Genomic DNA, 27,883 nt, shown 5'->3' with positions numbered 1-27,883 from the left:
TTTAACTACTGCAGCTTTTTGTGGACTCGTTTTTACACAAAGCCTGGTTAAGATGTTTATTTGGTATATTTGGAATCCAGCCTATTTTTCTTAACTTTCAGGTAAAAGTTAATCTCAGTGTACCTAGTTTTTCCTTATTAACTAGGAGTTTTCTCTCTTCTGTTGATGACATACACCCTAGCACATCTCAAATCATCAAGAAAAATTTCAACACACTCTTCCTATTATTTTGCTTAGTACTTGTCGAGGTGCAGAGAATTGACTCCCTCACCAACGGACTGCCCTGTAACAGTTACGGCAGCTCTCCCATCCCAGGGGTTACACTCACCACACCCCAATAGAGGCTTGAAACCTTGAACAGTCCTGACTTTGTATATATGGAACATGTTTTATCCCCTACACACACACACACACTTGTGATAAAGTTTACAAATTAGGCACAGTAAAGAGATTAACAATAACTAATGGCTCAGACGGTAAAGCGTCTGTCTACAATGCGGGAGACCTGGGTTCGATCCCTGGGTCGGGAAGATCCTCTGGAGAAGGAAATGGCAATCCACTCCAGTACTGTTGCCTGGAAAATCCCATGGACGGAGGAGCTTGGTAAGCTACAGTCCATGGGGTCGCAAAGAGTCGGACACGACTGGGCGACTTCACAATAACAAAATAGAACAAGATTACAATTCTATACTGAAAAAAAAGTGAGGTGAGTGTGGTGTCTCCCTCCTCCTCTCAGAATCTCTTACTGTACAAATGTAATGCCTTTTCCATCTTAACTAAAGCACTGATCACACTATGTGCCTGTACCTTTTGTAGTCTGAGGTGCGAAAGCAAAAACAGCGTGAATTTCTTTTTCCTTCCTCACAGTTTCATGGCTAGAAGATTCATTCTTATCACAGATCTTAGCAACCTCAGCATATGAAATTTTTTTTTCCCTTATTAAGTCAAGAACTTTCACCTTTTCACTTCAAGGCTCCTCTTCAGCGTATGTGAATTGCCAGCCTCACTACTCTTGTACTCTGGGGCCACTGGTAAGTACACTAAGGGTCACCTGAACACAGCACCAAGATACCACAGATGATCTGATAACCCAGACAGATGCTAAGCGACCAGTGGGCAGGGCATACTGGAAAAGGGGATGATTCACATCCCCTACAGGATGAGGTGGGATGGTGCAAGATTCCACCACACCAGTCGCAACAGTGGGAAACTTAAAATCTATGAATCATGCAGCTTCCTGGTGGTCCAATGGCTAAGAGCCTGTGCTTCCATGCAGGGGGTGGGTTCAATCCCTGGTCAGGAAAGTAAGCCTACATGCCTCTTAGTGCAGTCAAAAATAAACATATAAAATACATGCCTTGTTTATTTCTGTAGTTTTCCATGTACTATTACCACCATGGTGACTGCAGGTAACTGAAACCACAGAAAGTGAAACTGTGATGCTAGATCACTAGAAAAGAAGGGGGCATGACCATACTTTGCTTCACCCAAACAGCGTACACCCGAGACCTGCCTTAGTTCACTGCAGACGGTCTTCCCAGTAGAGCCTGTCCAACTACACTGAACATCTAAGTCATATACAAAAGCACTATGTTAAGTCCATGCTTCAGAACTGATTTTTAAGAGCCTTGCTTCCCAAACAGAATGAAGCGTTTTTATGCTTCACAAGTTTCACAGTGATTGCTGTGACTAAGCCCCCCAAAATACAGATGTAAATCACAATTTACCATCAACGAGCTGCGTGACCTTATCACAGTATCTTCAGAACCCATTTCCTCATCTCTAAAATGGAGAGGTTGAAGCAGGTACCATCTACAGCCTCTGTTAGCTCTCAACTTCTCAGATTCAATGATGGCAAGACAAGAAAGTCTCTAACTGACCTCTCTGCCTCTGCTCGCTCCTTCTAAACGATCCTGCACACTACTAACTGAGTTTCCCAAACTACCACTGTTTTAGCTTTCTACTGCTGTTACAACAGACCACCACAAACTCAGAGGCTTAAAACAACACAGGTTTTATTATCTTACACTTCTGAAGGTCAGGGGCCTGAACGACGTTCACTGGGCTAAAACAAAGATGTCTGTGTTCCTCCTAAGGTCCTAAGGAAAAGCTGCTTTTCCGCCTGCTTTTCCCAGCTTTGAGAGGCTGCAGTCCTTGGCTCATGAACCCTTCCCCATTCAAAGCCAGCAGCGTGGCATCTACAAATCTCTGCCTCCCTCTCTCACTTATGAACCTTCGTGATTACCCTGGGCTATCCAGATAATTAAAGGATAAACTCTGGTTTCAAGATCTTTAACTTACTGAAATCTGTGAAGCCCCGTTTGTCATGTGAGATAAACATTTGCAGGTTCTGGGAATTAAGACATGGACACACTTGAACCATTATTCTTCCTACCATAACTATGCAGTTGTATCAGCCCGTAACTAAACTCATTCAACAGCCAAAAGCAGACAAAAACACCAGGAGAAAACTTGCATAGACACAAAAATACTAGCAAACCAGATCTAGCAACACACAAAAAGGATTATACAATATGACCAAATGAGATTAATCCCAGCAAAGAAAGGTTGGTTTAAAATCAATCAATGTAATACAAACATGGAATGAAAGAAAAAACCCACACAATCAACAGACAGAAGAAAATATTCAACAACAAAATTCAATAGTTTTCATGATAAAAATACTCTAATTAGGAATAGAAGAGAACCTCCTCAACCTGATGAAGTCTCCTATAAAAACTCACAGCTAATGTCATACTAATGTTTACAGTGAAAGACTGGATGCTTTCACTTTAAGATTAGAAACAAGACTGGGATGTCTCCTCTCACTATTTTATTCAACTCTGCATTGAATTCAAGGTTCTCGGGGCAATTAGGCAAGAAAAAGAAACAAAATAAAAAGACTGGAAAGACAAAAACTATGTCTATTTTCAACAGGGCTTCCCAGGTGGAACTAGTGGCAAAAACTCTCCTGCCAATGCAGGAGACATAAGAGACGCAGGTTCGATCCCTGCGTTGGGAAGATCCCCTGGAGGAGCGCATGGCAACCCACTTCAGTATTCCTGCCTGGAGAATCCCATGGACAGAGGAGTCTGGCAGGCTACGCTCCATAGGGTTGCAAAGTTGGACACAACTGAAGCGACTTAGCACACACAGCACATTTGCAGCTGACATGATCTTGGATACAGAAAACCCTAAAGAATCCACTAAAAAAAGTACTAGCTAATAAACAAGTTCAGCAAGATTGTAGATTAAAAGATCAATGCACAAAAATCAACTGTATTTCTACACCAGCAATGAGCAATCTAAAAATGAATTTAAGAAAACAGTATCACTTACAATAGTATCAAAAAGGACATAATACTTGGGAATAAATTCTAAAAAAATTTAAGACATGTACACTGGAAACTATCAATCACTGTTGAAAGAAGCTTAACCAACGAAGGATGACATAAATGAAAGAAACAGAATTGAGTGTCTAGAAATAACTCCTTACATTTAATAACCAACTGATTCTCAACAAAAGTGCCAAACAAAAATCAATGGGGAGAGAATAAAGTTGGGTGCCTACACAAAAATCTGCTGTTCACAGCAGCATTAACCTTAACAGCCAAAAAGCAGAAACAGCCTAAATGCCCATCAACTGAGGATTGGATAAATAACATGTAATAATAATCCATTATTATCTGTCAATAAAAAGGAACAAAGTAGTTATACTCACTCTGATATACACTTTATATATAAGATGTTAAGTGAAAGAGACCAGTCACAAAAGGCCAGAGACTGCATGATTCCATTTATATGAAAGTCCCAGAACAGGTGAAACCATAAAGACAGAAAGTAGAGAGCAGATGCCGAGGGCTGGAGGAGGGGGAGCTGGTGAGTGGCTGCAAGGGGCGTGGGGTTTCTGTTTAGGGTGCTGAAAAACGCTCTGAAGATGACACAACCGTGAATATACTAAAACCCATGGAATTGTACACTTTAAATGGGTGGATTTCATGGTGTGTGAACTTTATCTCAATTGTTTTCTTATGTCCAAGGTATTCAATTCACGTGCAAAAAATAAATAGTCCCCAAGTGGTCTGGAAGGAATTTAAGAACACAAGATATCGCCTATGAACACGTGTTTTGCTTTGTATGAAGAGCAATCATATGACTGCTCTATGTTAGGAAAGTATATGACTTTTACTAACACAGCATGGTTAAAAAAATAAACACAAAAAAGGAACAGACAGTTTGAACACCATTAAATACTCCTCGGTGGCCACGAAATAAACTCCGCACATTTTTGTGCGCTTTCACAACTGAGCGTCACCCACATCTTTAGACCTGCCTTGCACCGCCACAAACACAAACTCAGCAGGGCCAGACTCTGCCTGCCCACCGAACACCACGCTCACTGCCACCCGACCTCTGGTCTGTGTCCTCAACAAATTCTGAGCATTTTTCAGCCACTGAAACGATCCTTAACCTTCAGGATTAAGGATCTGACTGAAGTCCTGCCTGAAGTCCTGTGCCATCAAAAAGCTTTTTTCACCTCTCCAGACCACACGAACAGCAAACGCCCCCGGCCCCTCACAAGCCGAGCTACACCTCTAAGACGGCTGCTCACCAACCAGGCACTTTTCACCACCTCCATTTGGCTAACTCACTCTTAAAACAGTTTTGGTGGGTTTTTTTAAATAAACAAAAACACCTAGAATTTACTTTTTTCAGCCTCAATTCATTCATTTATCCATTTCATCTTATAATTTCCTCACTTTCTAAGGCGATGATGGATGGCTTTCCCCCAGGTTCTTAAAAGAAAATAGCACTTTTGCCAATGACAGAGCGCCACCTAGTCGTGGCACAGAGTAACTTGAAACAGCAGCAGGAAGCTCGACTCCCTACTTTTACAGAAATGAACTGTGGGTTAAAATAAGAAGTTGTAGAATCATTTTGCAAGGCAATGCGACTGCTTTATACGTGCTTCTTATCTACCTGATCAATCTACCGCACAAGGCTTACAGGTGTGATTTGTTCTCCGCTCAGTATCATGTATTATTCATCATTTAATATCACTAAATCAAATTCAATTTCTGATGTGCATTATGTCAATATATTCATATGTAGATGGTTCAACATTCCTTTGATAATCACAGGAGAAAATTTTTGAGTTTATTATAAAAATTAAACAGCAGAAGTACGGATAAAATGAAATCTGGTGATTTACTCACATATAATGGAGCTTGCTGTGGATTAAGTTTCATGACCCAGGACACTGGAACAGAAAAGAAAGAAAGAAATGAGAATAAAATTAAAAGTTATCACCAAAAATTTAAAACCCACTGGGAAAGTCCTAGATGTCAAGCAAGGTTACATGAGCAAAATCAGGAGTCTGGGGTTACAGATGCCCAGCTTTCCTCCGAGACAGAAGTTCAAGGACTGCAGCATGCCTTGTGGCCCAGATTCAATCTTTACAAGTGGGGAGAAAGATGTTCTGATTGAAAAAGACAAAAGTCTTTGCAGTCATATAAGATGCTTTAACAACCAACCAACAGGATATTAAAAGCAGTCACCAAAAAAAGAACAGTGTGTGCACAAGTTACACTTTCATATAATCCCCCAAACTCATAAGATGCTTCCCCAGTTGTCACTAGGGCACTCAGGGCGGAGGGGAGACCTCGAGACAGCCCTCCTCCTCTCAGAGAAGGGGGCTACCAGACTTGCCTCCATCAGCTAGAAGCTTTTGGTCTCCTGAAAATCAGCGGCTGGATTCCCTGTCGTTACCCCTCTAAATGAATTCTCACAGAAATCTTAGGAAGAACTTTAGAGAAGACTTACAGCATTATATAATACATTTGTGAATATTGAGAACAGCATGTTCTTAAAAGCTCACCTTGGTGATTTGACCAGGATTTCATCTAAGCTAAAATTATCTTAGTCCAGAATTACTTCAGATGGTCAAATCTTTTGTTAAATAAACCAATCTCAGAATAAGCTAATCCCATCTTCATAAGAATCAGAGAAGGCGGCCCAAGTAATTTCATTCCAATAGATTTTGAGTGTCTTGCTCAAAATAGGGGACCTGATCAATTACAATCTTAGCAGTATTTAAAAAAAAAAACATACAGGAATAGCATTCAAGGTGCAAAAAGAAAAAGATAAAATCCCATACTTGGCAAGATGCCAGACCAGATCACAAAAACTTAACAATCGAAATGCTAACAGCGTAAATTAGAAATCAAAGACCAAATTTTAGAATAAAAAGCAATGCCTGAGCAACCACACATACCTCAAACAACAGAATCCTCTCAGTATTAAAACTTTTTCACAAATCGGCCAATTTAGTCAGGTTGTGAGTCTGAGGATCAAAGGCTCACCCCAAATCAGTTAACACACACCTCTAGGGAAAAAGATAAATCTATAACCAGACTCCCACACACGATCATCTCCAACCAGTAGCAGGCCACGGGTTTCATTCACTCTGCTGCAAGACGTGCCCAGCCAGGTGGCCCCACAGGGACTGACTACCTCCCCTGCTTGCCCCGTTTGCCCTCTAGTCCACACTCCCACCCCACCAACACACACACAATAACAGACCTGCCAAACACACACACGCACACACACGCACACGCACACGCACGAAGACACACACAATAAGAGACCCACTCAACACACATAAACAGACCCGCCCAACACACACACACACTAACAGACCCGCCCAACACACACACACACACACACACACACTAACAGACCCGCCCAACACACACACACACGCACACACACACACACATGGCCTAGGGCACTCTTGTGTGCTAAAATCACCTACAAAAATCCACACTGAAAACCAAACTTGAGAAATGGAGCAATAGTCAACTCTTTTAGAAAACCTTTGTTTTTCTAACCAACAGATTCAAAAAGCAAGCATGGATGATTACAAAAAAAAAAAAAAAAAACAGGAGAAAAGACAGACTGAAGATGGAGTACCTTCTCAACGCATTAAATATCCATTTAACTTAAAATTAAGCACCATGCTCACTAGTCTTTTAATCAGCTTTCTAAGTCCTGTTCAGACTTGCCCGGGACAAAAGACTCAAAGAATCTATAAATGCACGAACCAAATCCATTTGCTTTAACTGACTTACGAAGTATTGCTGACCATCCCAACAGAAGAAACATCAGTGGAAACCAAAACAAGAATTAATACCTTGTAACCAGACCTGTAAGGTTTGGAGAAATCTATGGAGACAAACTAGTGACCTACCAGCCTTCTGATGTTTCTTGATTTGCCAGAAGACCTAGAATGACTGTGCGTACAAGGAACACAAACAAACTTCTCTGATGCGCCCGCTACCTCTGGGCGAAAGGTCTTGTGATGCCCTCTGAACTGTCTGGAATCGTGGACTTGACTAAACTTGTTTCAAAGCCAGAACCCATACAAGTTATTCTGATATGAGGATTAAAGAGGGCTGACAAACTGTCTGTCCACCCACACTGGTCAAAGGGACAGTTCATTGTTGTGCTGGCAGCACAGGCTGCTGGAAGGATAAATCTGCCAGAAGTCATCAAGGTGATGACCCTAGAAGCATCGGATCGCTAGACTCAGACGCCTTTAGGCTTCCTCAATGCTGACAAACCAGGGGAAGCAAGGACTAACATTTACAGAGCTTTAGAGCCAGTATCAATAACCTCAGATATGCAGACGACACCACCCTTATGGCAGAAAGTGAAGAGGAACTAAAAGGCCTCATGATGAAAGTCAAAGTGGAGAGTGAAAAAGTTGGCTTAAAGCTCAACATTCAGAAAACGAAGATCATGGCATCTGGTCCCATCACTTCATGGCAAATAGATGGGGAAACAGTGGAAACAGTGTCAGACTTTGTTTTTTGGGGATTCAAATTCACTGCAGATGGTGACTGCAGTAATGAAATTAAAAGACACTTACTCCTTGGAAGAAAACTTATGACCAACCTAGATAGCATATTCAAAAGCAGAGACATTACTTTGCCAACAAAGGTCCGTCTAGTCAAGGCTATGGTTTTTCCAGTGGTCATGTATGGATGTGAGAGTTGGACTGTGAAGAAAGCTGAGCGCCGAAGAATTGATGCCTTTGACCTGTGGTGCTGGAGAAGACTTTTGAGAGTCCCTTGGCCTGCAAGAAGATCCAATCAGGCCATCCTAAAGGGGACCAGTCCTGGGTGTTCATTGGAAGGATTGATGCTGAGGCTGAAACTCCAATACTTTGGCCACCTCATGTGAAGAGTTGACTCACTGGAAAAGACTCTGATGCTGGGAGGGACTGGAGACAGGAGCAGAAAGGGACAACAGAGGATGAGATGGCTGGATGGCATCACCAACTTGATGCACATGAGTTTGGGTGAACTCCGGGAGTTGGTGATGGACAGGGAGGCCTGGTGTGCTGCAATTCATGGGGTCGCAAAGAGTCGGACACGACTGAGCGACTGAACTGATAGTCAATATTATTTTTCTATATGCGGACCACTTTTTAAGTTTTTATTGAAATTGTTACAATTTTTCTTCTGTTTCATGTTTTGGTTTTTTGATCACGAGCATGTGGGATTTAAGCTCCCCGACCAAAGATCAAACCCACAACACCCCTGCGATGGAAGGTGAAGTCTTAACCTCTGGACCGCCAGGGAAGTCCCTCCAACACCATTTTTAATCCCCTTTTTAAAAATACTGTTTTCCCCGTTTTTTCCCCATCTCACTGGTTGGGGAGAGGGGTGTTTCCTTTAAATGATTAAATTATTTAATATCAACATAAGAGGTGGATGAACCTAGAATTCAAGCCCAGTCTGATGTCACCAACCGACCTGCCCTGCTTGCCTCTAGCCCTCATTCTACAGACAGTAGAGATTCTCCTCGACTTCGTTAATTCAACCATCACTGGGCATCTATAGCATGCTGGGCACCCTGCTCAAGGCATTGAGAGTACAAACAGAGCTTATCTGAGGACTAACAGAGAGAAAGCACTAGTGAGTGCTACAGGGAAGCATCAATAAGAGGGAACAGGCAGTGAGTAGGATAGTTTTAAATATGGGGCTGAGGGAAGGCCTCCTGGGGTGGCTTTTACCCCCACAGTGAAAGAGATTAAGAAAGCAAGTAATACAAATTAATAGATGAAAGACCCTCAAACTGGTCCTAAAACGGAGAACTCAAGAGTTCTGATGCGCAACCATCAAGCACTTGCTATATACAGTGCATCAACTTATTTCACACATTTAAACAGACTTAGTTTACTTGAGAACTGCGTTCTAAAAAAAGGAGACTACGTATTACAGGAAGGCAATCTTCTCAGTCAGAGCAAATGCACTTGAAAACCAACCTATACCCCAAGCCCAATTTGGAGACCACAGGAGTCTTTGCTTTGTCTACAGACTTTTTATCAAGACGAAAATTGAACAAAAGCACCATGTCTGTCCAATCATTTCATCAAGGAATTTTAAGAGAAAATCCCAAAATGTTTTCTGTCTCCGATAACAAACTGGTGAATGACTTCTCAAGCAGGTGTGACTGGTGCTGTGGGACAGGTAAAGGCTGCGCCCCATTTGACAGAGACCATGAAGAAAAGGAACTATCAAAATGCCAAGATTTACATGACCTGATGGCAGGTGTGTCTACCGACTCCGCCACTCCACAGCAACCTGTTACAGTTCTGGGGAAGTCATAAACTCGGGGGTGTGTGAAGTAATAGTAATAACAAGTGCAGTAAGTGTATTTATTCTTCCCACGTTTTGCGTTGTATTTCAAAATGCTCCAAGAAAAACCAAACAGTTTGCTCCTGTATAAATGGAACATGTTCACTTTATGTCAAAACAGGCTCCTCCAATTTTAAGGCAGCTGTGTCAATTATGTAAGCCTACACATCCTGCTGCAACACCCACACGCAAGAAGCCTCAGGGTGGACATCGAGGCCGCTTCCATTCCCCCTCACCATGTGCGTGCTGTCATGCCCAACTCTTTGCGACCCTGTGGGCTGCAGCCTCCCAGGCTCCTCTGTCCATGGGATTCTCCAGGCAAGAGTACAGGAGTGGGGTTGCTGTGCCCTCCTCCAGGGGATCTTCCCAACCCAGGGATTGAACCCAGGTCTCCCACACTGCCCACATTGCAGGCAGGCAGTTTTATTCCTAGTTTCTTATGGACTCTCCACACTGTTCTCCATATGGCTGTAATCAATTGACATTCCCACCAACAGCGCAAAAAGGTTCCCTTTTCTCCAAACCCTCTCCAGCATTTATTATTTGTAGATTTTTTGGTGAGGGGCTTTCTGACAGTTGTGAGGTGATACCTCATTGTAACTTTGATTTGCATTTCTCTAATAATGAGCAGTCTTGAACTGCAAGGAGATCCAACCAGTCAATGCTAAAGGAAGTCAGTCCTGAATATTCATTGGAAGGGCTGATGCTGAAGCTGAAACTCCAATTCTTAGGCCACCTGATACAAAGAACTGATTCATTGGAAAAGACCCCAATGCTGGGAAAGACTGAAGTTGGGAGGAGAAGGGGACAACAGAGGTTGAGATGGTTGGATGGCATCACTGACACGATGGACAAGAGTTTGGGTAGGCTCCAGGAGTTGGAGATGGACAGGGAAGGGCTGGCGTGCTGCAGTCCATGGGGTCGCAGAGAGTCGGACACGACTGAGCGACTGGACTGAATAATGAGCAACCTTGAGCATCTTTTCATGTATTATTGGCCATCTATTTGGAGAAATATCTGCTTAGGTCTTCTGCCCATTTTTTGACTGGGCTATTAAGATTTTCCTGCTGTTGAACTGCATAAGCTGCTTATATATTCTGGAGATTAACCCTTTGTCAATTGTTTCATTTGCAATTATTTTCTCCCATTTTGATGGTGTAGCTCAAATCAGGTGCTCTGTGACTATCTAGAGGGGTGGGAGGGAGGTTCAAGAGGGCAGGGACATATGTCTACCTATGGCTGATTCATGCTGATGTACAGCAGAAATCAACACAATAAAAAGCAATTATCCTATTAAAAATATAAAAGAGAGAAAGAGGAAAAAAAGTCTCAGGGTGCTGCTGATTAGAGAAGCAAAGACTGTTGCTTTTCAAGGATCCCTTCCTGTACTTTAACATAAACTAGCATCAGCTTTTTCCTCACAGGGTGCAAAAAAGCACAGACCACCATCAGAATATACCAGCACTGGGCATGCAGCACTGACCAAGTTTACAGGAGCAAAAGTTCTGGAACGTTTTGCACCTTGCTCTACCTGAAAAATGACGGTGCAGAAACTCAGTCACTATACAGGATCACAATAAGCCTGTTTGACTAGTTTGCGGAACGGACAGGACAGAAAGCACTTCCAACAACCGATGTGCCTGAGCAAACAACTGCAAAATCTTACCAGGTACCCCGCCGCCCCCCACCCCAAAAAATACACACCTAAATAAAAATTGGAATCCTTAATAGGTGTCAGCAAACATTTCTGTAAAAAGTCAAACAGTAAATATTTTATGCTCTGCAGGTCACAGGGTTTCTGCTGCCATATGTATGACTGGGTGTAGCCGTATTCCAATAAAACTTCATTTACTAAAAGAGGCAGAAGGCTAGATTCAGCCAGTGGATCACAGAATGCCAACTCCTGGTCAAAAGCTAAAAAAATAACCAACTCAATAATCCAAAGAAACATTATGTCCTCATTCAACAGTTTTATAGGTCTCAAAGATATTTTCCATCTTTAAAAAAAAAAAAAAAAAAAGCATGTCTCAATACAGGAAAGGCATAAGTCCCCTGTTACAACGGACCTAGAAAGGAGTAAAAAGACCTGTTTTTTTCCCCTCAATGTCAAACTGAATAAATCTACCAGCTTTACTAGAGGTCCCTAGAGCTGATAAAAAGCAAAGCAATTAAAACCAGAATGTCTGCACCCATATGTCTGTAAACATAAACCAAACTCACTATTCTGCGGTCACAGTCACACTTTACACTAAAGAAGCCTTTAACAGGTGCTCCTGTTAAAAGTCAAATGTTCAAGGAGGGGCAGCGGGCAAGTCACAGGTGCCCCCAACACCATAGCAGGTAATTGTACCGAAAACTTTTTCCTAAGGACCAGCTGTCCACGCCTGACAAACTCGGCATGGTTTTTGTCATTCACAACAGGGAAGCATCTAAATCCATAAAAAAGATGTGCAAACTGCCCCCTTAAACACAGCCACCCCAGTCTCATTCAGGGAAGGACAGCTGTTTGGGATGCAGCCAGGCATAAATAGAGTATTCCTACCTGCAGGGTATTTCCATGGAAAAGTGTGCTTCAGATGAATTTCCATGGCCAGGGACCTGGCTACGACTGGGCTAGAATAAATCCTTCAAAACCCACAAACATCTGGGTGGGGGTTAACATGGAAATGACAGTGCATACTCTGGATTCCTGCAGAACGGTCAACATTCAGGTCTTCCTCAAGGAAAACAACAAGATTCAAAAGACTCTCTCCTTCATTCCTAAGGAGTTTGGGCTGCTGGCTATAAACATGTCATGTACTGGCTGAGGGTAGGAGCCAGGAATTCTGGAACACAGAAAAGGAAGCACAGTGAACGGGTAGATAGGCTTTTCCTGGTGAGGATGTCAAGTTCTTTTTAAAAAGACAAAGAAACTCCAAGTATACTTTCTGAATAAGGAACTGAGGAAATCTTACGGAAGCCCTGTGAATGTCCAAGCTCTCCTGTTTAAAGATGCACTCACTGATTAACTGGGCAGTGAGCTGTAAGCAGCGATGCTCAAACGTCATGGCACATGAGCATCTGTTGGCGCGTTCTCAGATGCCAATTCTTGCCCGGCCCCTCCCTGCCTACTTCCACCATCAGAGTCCAGATCAAAAAACCTAACCTTGTGATGTTTTCCTTTGAAATCACAGCCCACACTTTTGGCAACGGTGTTGAGACTCGGATCAGGTGTCTGATTCTCACGGCACAGTGAGCCTTGTTCTAACCCACCCTCTCATGACACAGTGCTTACTACACACCAGGAAAAAAGCAAAGCACTAGTCAGAAGAGGGGCGGGAGGGGAAGGGGGTGCCTAGGAGAGGTTGTCAGGACACAGAGTCTAACAGAGGGCAATACTCACAGGAAATCAAAAGGATACCGCAAACTGAGACAAGAACCTAATGGCCACATTCACTCATTTGATTTATTCTTATAAGTGCTGCTTTACCCAGTAGGCAGAATGACCCAGAATTTACGGCAAACACACACACACAAGCAAAGTGATCATCGTGGAATAAAACAAATCAGAACTTTGTCACAATAGTTTATCAATTAATTAAAATAATTGAGGACATTAAATTTAAACTCTGATTTTCTTACACTCATCTTAGAACTTGCTCTAAAATTCATATGGGTAAGCACACCATAGTCTTTACTGATTGAGGCCTCATTTTCTTTATATATGTTTATAATACCTGCCTGGCAGGTAAAGACTTAATAATGGATGATAATCTTGTATTACTGAGCCCTTAAAATAGTCCATGGACAGCTAGATGCTAGCTTTAAGGACAATTGCCATTCACCTGCTAAGTCGTGTCCAGCTCTTTCTGACTCCATGGACTGCAGCACGTCAGGCTCCTCTGTCCTCTGCTATCTCCCAAGGTTAGCTCAAATTCATGTCTACTGAGTTAGTGATACTATTTAACCATCTCATCCTCTGCCACCCTCTTCTCCTTTTGCCATCAGTCTTTCCCAGGATCAGGGTCTCTTCCAGTGAGTTGGCTCTTCGCATCAGGTGACCAGAGTGTCTGAGCTTCAGCATCAGTCCTTTCAATGAATAAAGTGAAAGTTGCTCTGTCAGGTCCGACCCTTTGCAAACGCTATGGACATGGAATTCTCCAGGTCAGAATACTGGAACAGGTAGCCTTTCCTTTCTCCAGGAGGTCTTCCCAATCCAGGGATCTAACCCAGGTCTCCCGCAATGCAGGTGGATTCTTTACCAACTGAGCCACAAGGGAGCCCAAGAATACTGGAGTGGGTAGCCTCTCCCTTCTGCAGCGGATCTTTCTGATCCAGAAATCGAACCAGGGTCTCCCGCACTACAGGCAAATTCTTTACCAACTAAGCTATTAGGCAGGGCTAATTTCTTTTAGGATTGACTGGTTTGATCTCTTTGCTGTCCAAGGGACTCTCAAGAGTCTTCTCCAGCAATATTCAAAAGCATCAATTCTTCAGTACTCAGCCTTCCTTATGGTCCAACTGTCACATCCATACATGGCTACTGGAAAAACCATAGCTCTGACTATATGGACTTTGGTCAGCAAAGCAATGTCTCTGCTTTTTGAAGACACTGTCTAGGTTTGTCATAGCTTTCCTTCCAAGGAGCAAGCATCATTTAATTTCATGGCTGCAGTCACTGTCTACAGTGATTTTGGAGCCCAAGAAAATAAAGTCTGTCACTGTTTCCATTGTTTCCCCATCTATTTGCCATGAAATGATGGGACCAGATGCCATGATCTTCGTTTTCTGAATGCTGAGTTTTAAGCCAGCTTTTTCACTATCCTCTTTCACCTTCATCAAGAGGCTCTTTAGTTCCTCTTCACTTTCTGCCACTAGACTGATATCATCTGTATATCTGAGGTTGTTAATATCTCTCCCAGCAATCATGATTCCAGTTTGTGATTCACCTAGCTCGGCATTTCACATGATGTACTCTGCATGGAAGTTACATAAACAGGGTGACAATACACAGCCTTACTGTACTCTTTCCTAATTGTGAACCAGTCCATTGTAGCTTCTTGTTCTGCATATAGGATGTTCAGGTAGACAGTTTGTTGTGATCCAGACAGTCAAAGACTTTAACATAACCAATGAAGCAGAAGTAGATGTTTTTCTGGAACTCCCTTGCTTTCTCCATGATCCAACAAATGTTGGCAATTTGATCTCTGGTTCCTCTGCCTCTTCAAAACCAAGCTTGTGTATCTGGAAGTTCTCGGTTCACATACTTCTGAAATCTAGCTTGAAGGATTCTGAACATAACCGTGCTAGCATGTGAAATGAGCACAACTGTATGGTACCTTGAACATTCTTTGGCATTGCCCTTCTCTGAGACTGGAATGAAAAGTGACCTTTTCCAGTCCTGTGGCCACTGGTGAGTTTTCCAAATTTGCTGGCATACTGCATGCAGCACTTTAACAGCATCATCTTTTAGGGTTTTAAATAACTCAGCTGGAATTCCTGAGTAGCCTAATGGAAGGTGGGGGGCTCACTTTCCAGTATCATATTTTTTTGCCTTTTCGTATAGTCCATGGGACAAGAATACTGGGGTGACTGGCCAATAATACCTCCTCCAGTGGACCATGTTTTGCTAGAACTCTTCATCTTCACTATGTCTGTCTTGGGTGGCCCTGCACAGCATGACTAAAAGCTTCACCGAGTTACACAAGCCCCTTCGCCACGCCAAGGCTGCAATCCATGATAGGGAAATAATACATGACCCCTACCAGTATAACAAGTGACACATATATTTAAATACTTAATTTATAGTACATTATGATAAGTGCAATAAAAATTTTACAAGGATCAGGAAGGAGCTGTAAACCCTCTAGAAGGTGGAGCCCAGACACAGCTTACTGTAGAAGGCCAATGCCAGAGAAGGTTTAACCAAGTAGACACAGCAGGAGATGCGTAGTACAGAAAAGAAAGAAAACAAAACCAGCATAGCCAAAGACAGGACAGTGCCGTCAGTTCTGAACAACGATGCAGAAGAATGAGAAGAGCAAGCAGGAGGAGAGGGAAGCAGTCGGGAGAGACACTTGTGTAAACTCTCATGCCTCCAGGCTGCTGAGGAAGGAAGACAGGAAACACACAGGCCACAGTGACACGGCGCTAGCCCGAAGAAATGACGGCCACATGATGACACGCGCATCAGCAAACCTCTGCTTCTTCATCACCATCATCTTCTTGGTTTTGCTTTGTCTTCTGTTTTTTTTAAGCTCAGCTCAAATGTCTGATCATTCACAACTCAGGTTCAAAGACTCATAAAAAGTACCACTGGAAGGTAATCTCCTGTAGCCTAAATTCAAACCCTGAGAGTCCAAGTATCTGCTGTGGGTTACAACCAGGAAGGCCAGGCTAAAACCCCACAGTGGCTTCCCCAAAGTGCAGCAGGCAGAGACTGGCTTTCCAATCAATGTCCAGGGGCCCTGGGATCCCCACCCCAAAACTGAGCCAAACCCTGTGAGCCATGAACTCTATAATGAGAAGGGGTCCCAGAGCAGCCCACATCTCCTCCTTCCCCAGGCAGGAATCTGCCAGTCCTCCTGCCTCTGCTTGCAGACCTGCATGCCAGGGCCTTATCACCTTGAGAAAATCTCTCCATGCTCCATGTGCAGCTCTGACTCAACCTTCCTAAAACGCTGCTTTCACTCTGCAGCTTCCTCTCTGCCTACACAGTGCTGAGCCATCTCACCTCTTACAAGGCTCTCTGGGGGCACCAGCCTCTTCTCTTTAGAAGATCCAGGCAACGACGCTAAGGTCTGCCAGCCTCACAAAAAGGAGCACTGCGTGCATGCTCGGTTGGATCCGACACTTTGTGACCTCGTGGGCTGTAGCCCCTCAGGCTCCTCTGTCCACGTAATTTTCCAGGCAAGAACACTGGAGTGGGTTGCCATTCCCTTCTCCAGGGGATCTTCCCAATCCAGGGATCTCCCGACTCTCCTGCATTGGCAGGCAGGTTCTTTATCACTGAGCTACCAAGAAAGGGAGAGAAAAGCCTCAAAACAGGGAGTGATCACAGTTTGGGGAGCATATTTAACCCATGTTAGTTCTTCTAAAGCGGGAGCCCTGAACCCGAGGGACCAGGCCCAGATGCTGCATCCACACACATACACGGGCCGCTTGGGACAGGCAGCTGCCAAAGGGGAGGTTAATAAGCTCGGCACATTTCCCCTGCAAAAAATTCAGCATCATGTTTATTTTCCCCCATCTTTCTATAAGCCACTTGGATGAATAATAAAGATATTAAAGGAACAGATGGCTGAAAAGTGCCCATCTAGATTGGGAAGACAACCATCTAGCATTTAAGGATTCTTTAGCAGCCCCTACTAGAATGCTGTGTACTTTTGTCCACCTGATGTGAACAGGTGACTCAATGGAAAAGACCCTGATGCTGGGAAAGACTGAAGACAGGAGGAGAAGGGGGCAACAGAGGATGTGATGGTTGGATGGCATCACCGATTCAATGGACATGAATTTGGGCAAACTCCACGAGATGGTGAGGGACAGGGGAGCCTGGCGTGCTGCAGTCCATGGGGTCACGAAGAGTTGGACCTGACGTGGTGACTGAACAACAGAAACAACTAGAATATTGCAAGAATAAAAATGAGAAAGGCATTACAATTCAGAGAAGGACACAGAGTTGGATTTGAGCTGTATAACTCTTGCACTTCTGGCTGCACTGCCTCCAACAAGCTATTTAACTGCCAAGCTTTAGTCTCGTGTGCAAAATGGGGAAACCTAAGAATAAAAGACGTATATGAAGTGTTTATACGATACTAAGCAATGAGAAAACAATAAATTACGTTCCTATCGTTACTGCCTGGCACGAGTTACGTCTTTAGCCCTCTCAACATTAATCTCACATCACGTTCAAGGAGCACTTCTCTTGGAGCATCCTAATTGCCGTGCTGACCCCTAATTCTAAATGAAGGGTACTGAAGCGAGAAATGGGAACCCCAACAGACACAGCACTCTATTAAATACGCCCTTCATCTCCGGTGACCTCAAGAGGCCATCCAGGCTCCCCCAGAGACCCACCCTGACTTCTCCAAATACACTATCTGCACCGCCTTATTGAGCGCTCCTCTCCCCCACGGCGGCCCTGCAGCTCCTACACACCCTCGGCATACACCACCCTGGGCCCAGTGCTTACTCCTTTGGCTCAAGATAATGCCCTCCGCCCTGCTGATTACTGCTGATAGGCTAATCCACACAGTCAGCAGTAAGGCACACACTGGCATTTTCCCCCTTTATTCCGTGCCTGCTTTTTCCCCTCGGCTTGTTTATTCTGGCCTGCCACAAAGCAGATGTCCTCTGGAGCACTCCTCCTCCAGACCACCACGGCTCCTGACAGCATCTGGCACAGGGGCACCCAGTAAATACTAAAGAGACGCCTGACTGATATGACCATCATAGACAGAAATGAATGAGCTTCCCCATACCATGTGATGGCCAAGGGTCCACAGCGTGTAAGAACAAAAATCAATCTTCCCCAAAATATCTGAAAGTCCCAGAAGGCTTACCTAGTAGCTCATTATGAAATCCAGCCTGGTTCAACTTGCTCAGCTGGCCAGAGAGGTAACAGAGAGGAGAGTAGGGGGGAGTGAGCATCAGCTAACTAAACAAGAACCTCAAAGCCAAGGGGAGGGCAGAAGGCAGTGCTCGCACAGTGATTGGTACCTTCGGGAAGAGGAACACTCACACATGTTATTTCAATTCTCCCTTGGTGTTTAACACAGGCCTGTGGTTTCCTGCAAAAAATGGTTTCTGCTGCTTTGCAGAGACCTACACGGAGGAGAGAGCTCCAAAGGGCTATTCCACAGGTGAGAATTCAGCCGCCAGCTGCATCCTGTTACCCAAAGGAAACGGAACTGGGAGCTGCCAGGATGTCCAGATAGAGGAGAGCAAGACTGTGAATTCAGGGAGTGCTGACAATCTCATCACTATGGTAATAAGAATAAACTTTAAATTTAGAAAACTTCGTGCACACACACAGCTGGGTTTTATGTAAATTAACCTCAGCAGGGGTTAAAAGAGACATCCTGTAAAGAGACTGCCAAGTTCAAGCCTTTCTACTTCCTTCATCCTCCCCAACCTGTATCATCACAAAAGCAAGCAATCCAATGGGCCGAACCAGTTATAAACTACTTGGAAAGACTAAATCTAGGCCAGTGGGCGCGCACACAAATGCAGACATTACTAAGCTGGAGGACCTCACCTGGACAAATCCCAAGGCCTGGAGTGGCTACTTGGTTAGAAATCATTTCGCAGTGACCCGCAGACCACCTTCTTGGTCACGGTGCAAGACAAAAGCAGTATCGGGTCATTCCCACAAGGGGCAGGCAGAAGAGTGTACCAGAAGCTGATGCTAAGGATGTCAACGTTAGCTTTTAAAGTGTTAAAATGGCTTTCATACGTCGGGGCTAAATAACTGCCTTCAATATTATGATTCTCCAGTAGTAGGTCTTCAAATAATGGTATCTGAGAATAATGGTATTTGAAAACACAAGGTTTGTTTGTCTAACCATCGCAAAATGGGAGGGAAGGTTTTTGAACAATAAAGACTTCGAGTAAAAGAAATTTGTGTATTACAAAATTAAATGAAAATTTTACAGAGTCAAATAAACTCCAATACTTTTTAGCAGCCCACTAGTGGGTTTTTTTTTTTAAATATCACTCTATTAACTTAAGTGAAGACTTTCATTTTTCATTTTAAAATTAAAGAATTTCTATTCATAAAATATCCCTTGGGGAGTCATTTTGTTTTTATATCATACAATGAGCGGAAAGTAATTTTTTTTAATTACTGATAAACTTAGTTTAGGAAGAAACAACTAGGGCCAGTCAACTAAAAACACATGAAAATTATCACCCCTACTTCTAACAATCTGGAAGCCATCTGTAACAGTAACATACTGTAGAAACTGCGATATAACTCGATCAGCCGTTTCAGCAGAGAATTCAGCTACTTGAAGACCAACACGCACCCATGTTCTGACAACAATCCCGGCCCTGTCACTCTGTGGGAAGGTCTCTCTCAGTGATCTCTCCCCAAGTCACGCTCAAGGCAAGTGTAACACTGCGCTCTCGGGGTCCACAGTAGAGGAGGAAGTGCCCATGCATTTTGAAAATGGTGCTTTAAAAGAATTGTGTCTAATTCTGTTAGGATGTTAATAAAGCCAACTCACTTTCAATTTGGACACACAGCTTCACAAAACAAACACAGGTGTTTAACAACACTAAGGTAAAGAATTGGTAAGAGGAGATCTCAGCTGAACTGAAAATCAATGACAACGTGCTCTGCAAATTCTCCTCACTTGATCAGTTTACTGAAAACGGTTTTAAAGCTAATGACTTAAAAGGTTAATTGCCCGGCTAAATTTAGGTGATATTACACTTGTTCTGGAATTAGAAATAACAGGGCTAAGAGAAACTTCCGATATTATTCCCTGAATCTTGAGTTTTCTGAATTCCTCTTAAAAGGAAACTCGTAGAGGATCACATATATTAATAACTTACACAGTAAGAAATGGAAAATTAATTTCCCCACTTGAACTAAGTTAAAAAAGAAAACTGTTGCTTTAAAACAGTTAGCATTCCTAGCTCTGTGTGGAGGCAAGCGGTGCGTAACAGAATGCATGACAATGAACTGTTGCTTCTAGCTAATGTACAAAAGGACAGCACCGCTATGCACTGTGAAACCTCACATACTGAATATATTTAGGATGCACAGAAAACAGCTAGAGAGAGTCAAGCTCTACTACACACTGCCCTTTCCTTTACATTTCAGAATACAGTGTGTGTGTGTCTCATACATCAGTATTCTCACAGAATGACCCAAATGCTAATAATGTGATCATCATCAAAGCTTCACTTGGCTGCTTTTCCTGAAAACCTTTACAATCAAAAGGTAAATTAATGTGGAGGAAAAAGAGTAAAGGACTGCCTGACGTACTGTCCCCAAAGCAAAACTGTGGCTCTGCAGGTTTGGTTAAGTGGGCGTGAGGTGGGGTAGGTGAGCAGGTCCCTGTACAGGAGTCTTCACGGGCCCAGCCTGTCCAGAAGCCAGTCTGATGTGGAAGGGATGACGAGGCCCGACGTAAAGGATGCCAGACAGAAGGCATAGGAAAGGCACCGAGAGAAAAGAGTTCATCCAACCAGAATGTGACCGTACTCCAGAGAAGGGGCTGCGGACAGAACAACAGCCTATAAACAGTCCAAATAAACTCTCCTGAGAGTGCTGAGACCTTTGACTTTCCGACTCTCCGCATAAATTACACAGGCCCCCAGGGGCCCCACCCCACTGCAGCAACAGCGGCTCGGTGCTGGATCAGTCGTGGTGAGAAGACCAGGCCAAGGACTCTGACTGCTCCAAAAGACTCAAAAGCCATGGCTGCTGCAAAGACCCCGGGAGGCAGAGAGACAAGGTGCACCTTAAACACCCCCGCCCCCTGATGAATGCAAGGACTGAGCTGACCAGAGTAAGAGGGCCCCCAGCGGGAGGGCACTGAGGTCAGTCAAACGTGGGCGGCGCTTCGGTACAGCGGCGACAGAACAGATGCTCCCTCTATACACACTGTCCTTCACGGGCACGAACCCGGCCAGCACACCGGGCTCCGGACAACCACCAAGAAAGCCTGCACGGTGGAAGCAGCTGCCAAGCAGAACCCTGGCTCCTCACTTGCAGCAACAGCAGAATCTGAGACGCGGAGGCCGCTCGACTAACCACCTGTTTGGAAGCTGAGAGTTGAAACCTCAGTTGGTGCCGCCTCTCCGTCTAAGTGACTTGAATAAAATGAAAAGGGTGATTTCAACCAGCAAACTTAGGCCCACAAACAGCTGACTCTGTGGCAGAGCAGGAAGTAAGATGGTGAAAACCGCAAGCCAGCGGTCTCAGCCCCTGCCCCTTTAGGTAGAAGCTCATAGGTCAGTTTTTTTTTCCAGAGTTTTAAAAATATATTCCTGGTTCCTCTTTCTTTCCCTCTGTTCCCCTGCCGAAGTGCTGGTACAATCAAACTGAAGATGGCATTTCTAAAATAATCTTCAGAGGCCTTTAAACACAAGGCAGTGGCCGCAGGACCTACTACAGGCTCAGCATGGATGAGGCTGAAGGCTGGCTCTGGGCTCTGACCCTCATCTCCCTCGTCCTGTGCACCTCCCTCTCCAGTTTGACACACGACGTATCTATGGAGAGAGCTAGCCATTTTCTAGCTCCTGAGTTTCTACAGAAATAGAAACACTAAACGTTCAGAGAACAGAGTAAAGGAATTATCAACTCGCTCCAATTATACCAACTGACCTCATCCTCTCATTACAAGCTGCTTCCTGGCATCTGAAATCCACTTTTGAAATTCAACCAAGGGCATTTTAAAAGAAAAATACTCCTTCCTCCCCCGTTCTCTCTCTCTGAAGTATATGCTGGAAATAACATGGGTGGAAAGGAGCACGCACTGGCTTGCAGAATTCATACTCATCAAAAAGCACACAGTGTGTCTGTCCCTCACTGACAAGTTCGGCACGGTACTTCATTCCTCAATGGGTGTTCTTGTTGGTTCATCCAAAAGGCAAACCCCGTAAATTCTACGTTCCTGACACCCTACAGCTTACCAACTAAGCAGAGCTAACTGCCATCACCATCATCTTTACTGGCGCTTAACAAAGAGTTTCTAACTCTGCTTCAAGCACCTACAAATCCTCACATTAATCCATTTCACAAGTGAAGAGATCCATGTCTCTTTAACACATCGTAATTTCATGAATAGAAACACTGGGTACCTTAGGTCTACAAGCAAGGAGGCAGAAAGGTGATCTGGTGAGCTGGGAACTAAACCCCGTGAGAATGAGAAGAATTTAAATGGAAAATGCTTGGTGGTAGAAGCAGGGCTTCACCAGTAAGACTGATGGGAGAGGAAGAAGGCAAAGACATACTTGTTCAGCACTTCTCTGTTAACTAATTCATCTGTTTCATCTCCCCCAGAAGTCAACCGTTTTCCACTACTTTATAGATGTGCCTTATTCTGTTTTCCCACAGTAGTAGGTAATGGCCTACAGGAAAAGCCAGCTTCGCAATCACCCAACAAGTAATGCAACTCAACAGACCAACATGTTCCTACCCACCTCCAAATGGAAATGTTTACAAGCTTGAGAATCGGTGGGGAATGGACAAACTCCCTTTTACACAAACACAGGCTAACATCCGCCAAGCTAAAATCTGCTGGCCCCCAAAATTCAGCTGCTGTTACGTAAGCAACAGGAACTTCTGAGAATGTCTTCCCTGAAATGCGACAAAACTCTGATAAAGCAAATAATCTTCAAAACCAACGGCCAGTCTTCAAGAGAAGGAACAGGGAGTCTTTCCCATTCAAAACTGCAGTCACAGTGAAGAGCCACATCTCTGCTGGTACGATACAAAATCTTACAAACTGTAAGTACTAGTAAGAACCGTACCATCCTATACCATCCGTACCTGGCACATACACACTGACTTTTCACACGGCTGATCAGCAGTCTTGAAGTCTGCTACTCAAGCGAACAGAAAATTAAAGCACAAAGCAGTTAAAAGCAAAATGGAGAGACCAGAGACAGGCTCTGCAGCCTCCCATTACAGACCTTGATGGCTATCCCAGGCCAGAGCAAGGGGCAAGTCAAGAATGCAGCCACCCACAGAATACCTCCCCACCCAGGCCAAGAGGGAAAAAGAACACCAAAGGGCTGGGGAATCTAAAAACTCAGTTAGGAAATCTCCAAGGAGACACTCCTTATGGGCTAACAGCCTGAGGCCTGGAGCTTTAACAAACACAACGAAACACCCCACTCAGGGCCAGCATCAGCTGCACTTAAGAAGACAAGCTCTGCCCTTCAAGGAGTCAGGTCAAAACAGACAGGAAGCAAGGAAAACATTTTTTAAATCTTGCAGAGCAAATCAACCTATTTATTTCACTTTCAAAAATCTGAAGTCTTGAGTTAGGCTTCCAGTCCCTCTTTAGAAGACATATACTATGGAAAGTTAACTGCAGATGACCAAAAAAGAGTGTCACCATTTAAAAAGCTGACAAAAAAATAAAAGCCAATTACCCTGTATTAGATCACTGCGCCTGCGCGTGTACATGCTCAGTGGCTTCAGTGTCTTGACTCTGCAGCCTCACCTTACTAACCCCCTTACCTATCAAATTCCTTTCTCGATCACCTCCCTTCTCAAAGACCTTTCCTTGCTCACTTCCTCTCACAAAAGTGGAAGTGAACATGTTAGCAGCTCACTCTGACTCTTTGCGACTCCATGAACTGTGGCCCACCAGGCTCCTCTGTGGGCTACAAGTTTTGCTTGGAATTCTCCAAGCAAAAATACTAGAGCAGGTTGCCATTTCCTCCTCCACGGGATCTTCCCAACCCAGGGATCGGACCCGTGTCTCTCAATCTCCTGCACTGCAGCCAGATTCATTACTGCTAAGGCACCAGGAAGATGTGCTCCTGGAGAAGCAACTGTAACTGACTAAGACACAAAAAGCTGCCATTTCAAGGCACTGGAAGAAGATAAACACAGACAGAAAGCTGAAGAAAGAGAAAAACACTGAGTCAAAGATTTACTTTTACTTGGCTTTTCAAAGATGGTTACTTCCCAGATCCCTTAAGACAGTAGACAGAACTAGAGCAGAAAGCTGCATTCTTAAAATCTGCATATAAGCTTTTCCCAAATCCTTGGCAGACCCCTGAATTGTACATATACTGAGTCTCAAGATTTCTGGCAAAAAGCAAATCTCTGAGGCTGAAAGAACTGAGCAGAGATCAAATTAAAGTAGGAGTTTAGGTCCAATTCAATTAGCTGCCTGCCAGAACAAGTTAACACTTTTAAGAAGATAAAAAACAGAGAAGTCTCTAAACGTATCATCCAGAGTGTGTAACATACAATAAAAAATTACTAGATATGTGCAATCACATATCACATTTGACATCTTGCTGGATACCTCATTAATAAATAAATTAGATAAAGTCTTCAACACATGTTCATTTCATTTTGGACCAAGATTCATAGCTTTACCTCTGAGAAGCCAAAGACAATATCCACAAATCATATATCGGATAAAGTACTCACATCCAGGATTTCTAAGGAACTCTTCCAACTCAACAATAAGAGCTCAACTAAAAACGGCCCCTTTTCACTAAAGAAGACACATGAATGGCTACAGGGCACATGAAAATACGCTCAATATCATCAGTCATCAGGGAACAGGAAAATTAAAGCTACCATGAGCAGCACATCTACCAGAACCACCCCATTTCTATTGTAGAACTTGAATTCTTAGCTAAGATGTATCACAAAGAAAACTGGCCCAGATGGCATCAGTGACATGCACCAAAAAGATAAGCAAAAAAAAAAAGAAAAAAAAACGTCAATATCAAAAAATGGAGAGGTGTGTGGGGATTTTCTAACTTCCTTCACTTACATTACCCTGATACTAATACCAGACAAAGTCACTATAAGAAAAAACATACAAGCCAAACCTCTCATCAACATGGACACAAAAACCCTTAATAAAATGTTACTAATTCAGATCCAGAAATACGAAAAAGGATAACATGCAATGATCCAACTGGGTTATCCTGGGATACAATGTTGGTTTAGCTTTTGCAAATTCACCACATCAACAAAATAAAATAGAAAAATGACATTACCTCATTAGCAAAAATCCATTGTATTTCTACATGCTATAACAGATAACTGGAAGCTGAAACTCCAAATATCTATAACAGTATCAAAACCATGAAATACTAAGTATAAATTGAACAAAATGTTGTGATTTAAAATAAGCTTTTAAAAAATACATAAGATATTTTAAAACATAAAAAAAAACCCAACATACACGCATCATAGTTCAATGCCAACTCTCCCCAAATTGAGCTATAGATTTAATGCATTTCCAATGAAACAATAAAAAGCAGTATTTATTACAGAAATCAACAAGATGATGTGAAAATGCAAATGACCTATAATATCCATATGAATTTTGAAAAAAGAACAAAGTTGGAGGGTTTACACTACGGTCCTCAAGACTTACCCACAAAGCTATCAATATCTTAACTAACACAGGCTTAGTACTGGTCTAAGGAGAGAGAGAAAGACCAATGAAACAGGATACCCCAGAAAAAGACCCACACAAAAATGGGTCAAGGTAATTCGGCAAGGAAAAGATGGGTTTTTTCCACAAGTGGTGCTGAAACAAGTGGGTATCCATAAGCAAACAGTGAATGTCAGCCCTTACCTCACATCAGCTGTAGACGTTAACTCCAACAGACCACAAACCTAAATCTAAAAGAGAATTTCTCACAGGAAGCACATGAGAAAACGCTTGTGACCTTCAGTTTGGCAAAGATTTCTTATACAGAACACAAAAAAACATTAACTAGAGAGGAAAAAAAAACACGTAACTGCTAACAAAATCAGTAACCTCTCTCTGTTCTTTGGAAAACATATCTAGCAAAGGACATGTCTTCAGAATATAAAGAACTCCTACAACTCAGGAAGACAAATGTCTCCAAGAAATCCACTAGGGCACCCCAACTTCATTAGTTATAACAGCAGAGGCAGAGAGGCAGGAGAGAAGTTATTTTGAACAGGGAAAAGCTACTTTTAAAAAGCTGTAAGCTAGGTGAGAGAATTTAGAAAAACCTTGTACAAGCTACTTTATCTCTCTAGGCATCAGTTTATTCCCCTATACAACAAACTATAATCCCCAGGCTAGTATTCTGAGACTTTCTGTTTAGGATCGAAGGTGTCCTGGCCAAAGTTTATATGCATGGTTATTAAAACAGATCCGCTGTGTTGTTTAATACATGCTGCTTAACAGTCACAGTGTCCTTGGGTTGAAAGCAGAGGTTCGTACTTAATCTATATCTGAAGAGTAGCACATCTACTTCCGCTTTATTGACCACACCAAAGCCTTTGACTGTATGGACCACTACAAACTCTGGAAGATTCTTAAGAGATGGGAATACCAGACCACCTTACCTATCTGCTGAGAAATCTGTATGCAGGTTAAGAAGCAACAGATGGAACCAGACATGGAACAACAAACTGGTTCCAAACTGGGAAAGGAGTACATCAAGGCTGTATATTATTACCCCACTCATTTAACTTATATGCAGAGTACATCATGCAGAATGCTGGATGAAGCACAAACTGGAATCAAGAGAGAAGTATCAAGAATCTCAGATATGCAGATAATACCATCCTTACAGCAGAAAGCGAAGAACTCAACAGCCTTTTGATGAAGGTGAAAGAGGAGAGTGAAAAAGCTGTCTTAAAAACTCAACATTCAAAAAATGAAGATCACGGCACCCAGTCCCATCACTTCATGGCAAACAGATGGGGAACCAATGGAAACACTGATAGACTTTATTTTCTTGGGCTCCAAAATCACTGCATATTCTTGGGCAACCCAATTGTACCTCTGGATCAGTCAGCTCTCTGTAAAAATAGGTAAGAATGAGAAAAACTATTGGTTTTAGAGTCCTGTAAAATTAATAACTTAAAACAGAATTACACAAAAATGCACAAAATTAGAGATGACCTAACAGCTATGATGAAACCAAGAAGCCTATTACCATATTATCTAATTTAAATCAATTAAATTAAATTAAATTAAATTATCATATACAGATTATTTTAAGGTTCGATGGGTATTATCCCTATTCTACAAGAAAATGGACGTCAGGGTTCAAGGAACTTATCTAAAGACATTCTGCGCAAAACCGGTAGACTCTGGGATCAGTCTGACTAGAAAACTCCTTTTTAATCCTTAGACCACACTATCTCCCCAAATTTCTAATGCCTATATAGGACACATACTGCTGCACTGACATGGATGGACACAAACTAGAGGGACAGACAGGCCGATGTTGGAAAATGTATGGCCAAGGAACTCACTAGTCTGACAAAGCCTAGCAGAGGCACCTAGTCCTCATGCCAGACTTGACCCCTTCGGCTGCTGGGTCACAGGGAGGTGAGTCGGTGGGGGCCAGCTTCGGGCGGAGTGTGGTTTCCATAGGCAGACAGAGCGAGGAAGATGGGAACAAGGGCTTGGGGCAGTATTTCAAACTTTGAACAATCAGCACGGTCTCACCAGTGCACACTAGCTGGATGTGAGCTTGCTAGCAGGCTTCTT

The 27,883-nt window shown here is 43.2% G+C and overlaps 1 protein-coding gene across 6 annotated transcripts in view; it reads right to left on the bottom strand.

The window, feature by feature from the left end:
- The window catches only part of AKAP13 (A-kinase anchoring protein 13), a 321,642-nt gene that overhangs the window by 223,355 nt on the left and 70,404 nt on the right, over window positions 1-27,883 (bottom strand). For all 6 annotated transcript variants that reach the window (XM_018066002.1, XM_018066004.1, XM_018066003.1 and 3 more), the window contains exon 2: window positions 5,217-5,260. In XM_018066002.1, coding sequence (XP_017921491.1) covers window positions 5,217-5,249 — 33 coding nt within the window. In that variant the 5' untranslated portion in view covers window positions 5,250-5,260. The remainder of the gene's footprint in view (window positions 1-5,216; window positions 5,261-27,883) is intronic.

This window comes from Capra hircus, chromosome 21 (genome assembly GCF_001704415.2).
Source record: "Capra hircus breed San Clemente chromosome 21, ASM170441v1, whole genome shotgun sequence".
NCBI classification, from domain to species: Eukaryota; Metazoa; Chordata; class Mammalia; order Artiodactyla; family Bovidae; genus Capra; species Capra hircus.
This window is presented reverse-complemented; position numbering and strand designations above follow the sequence as displayed.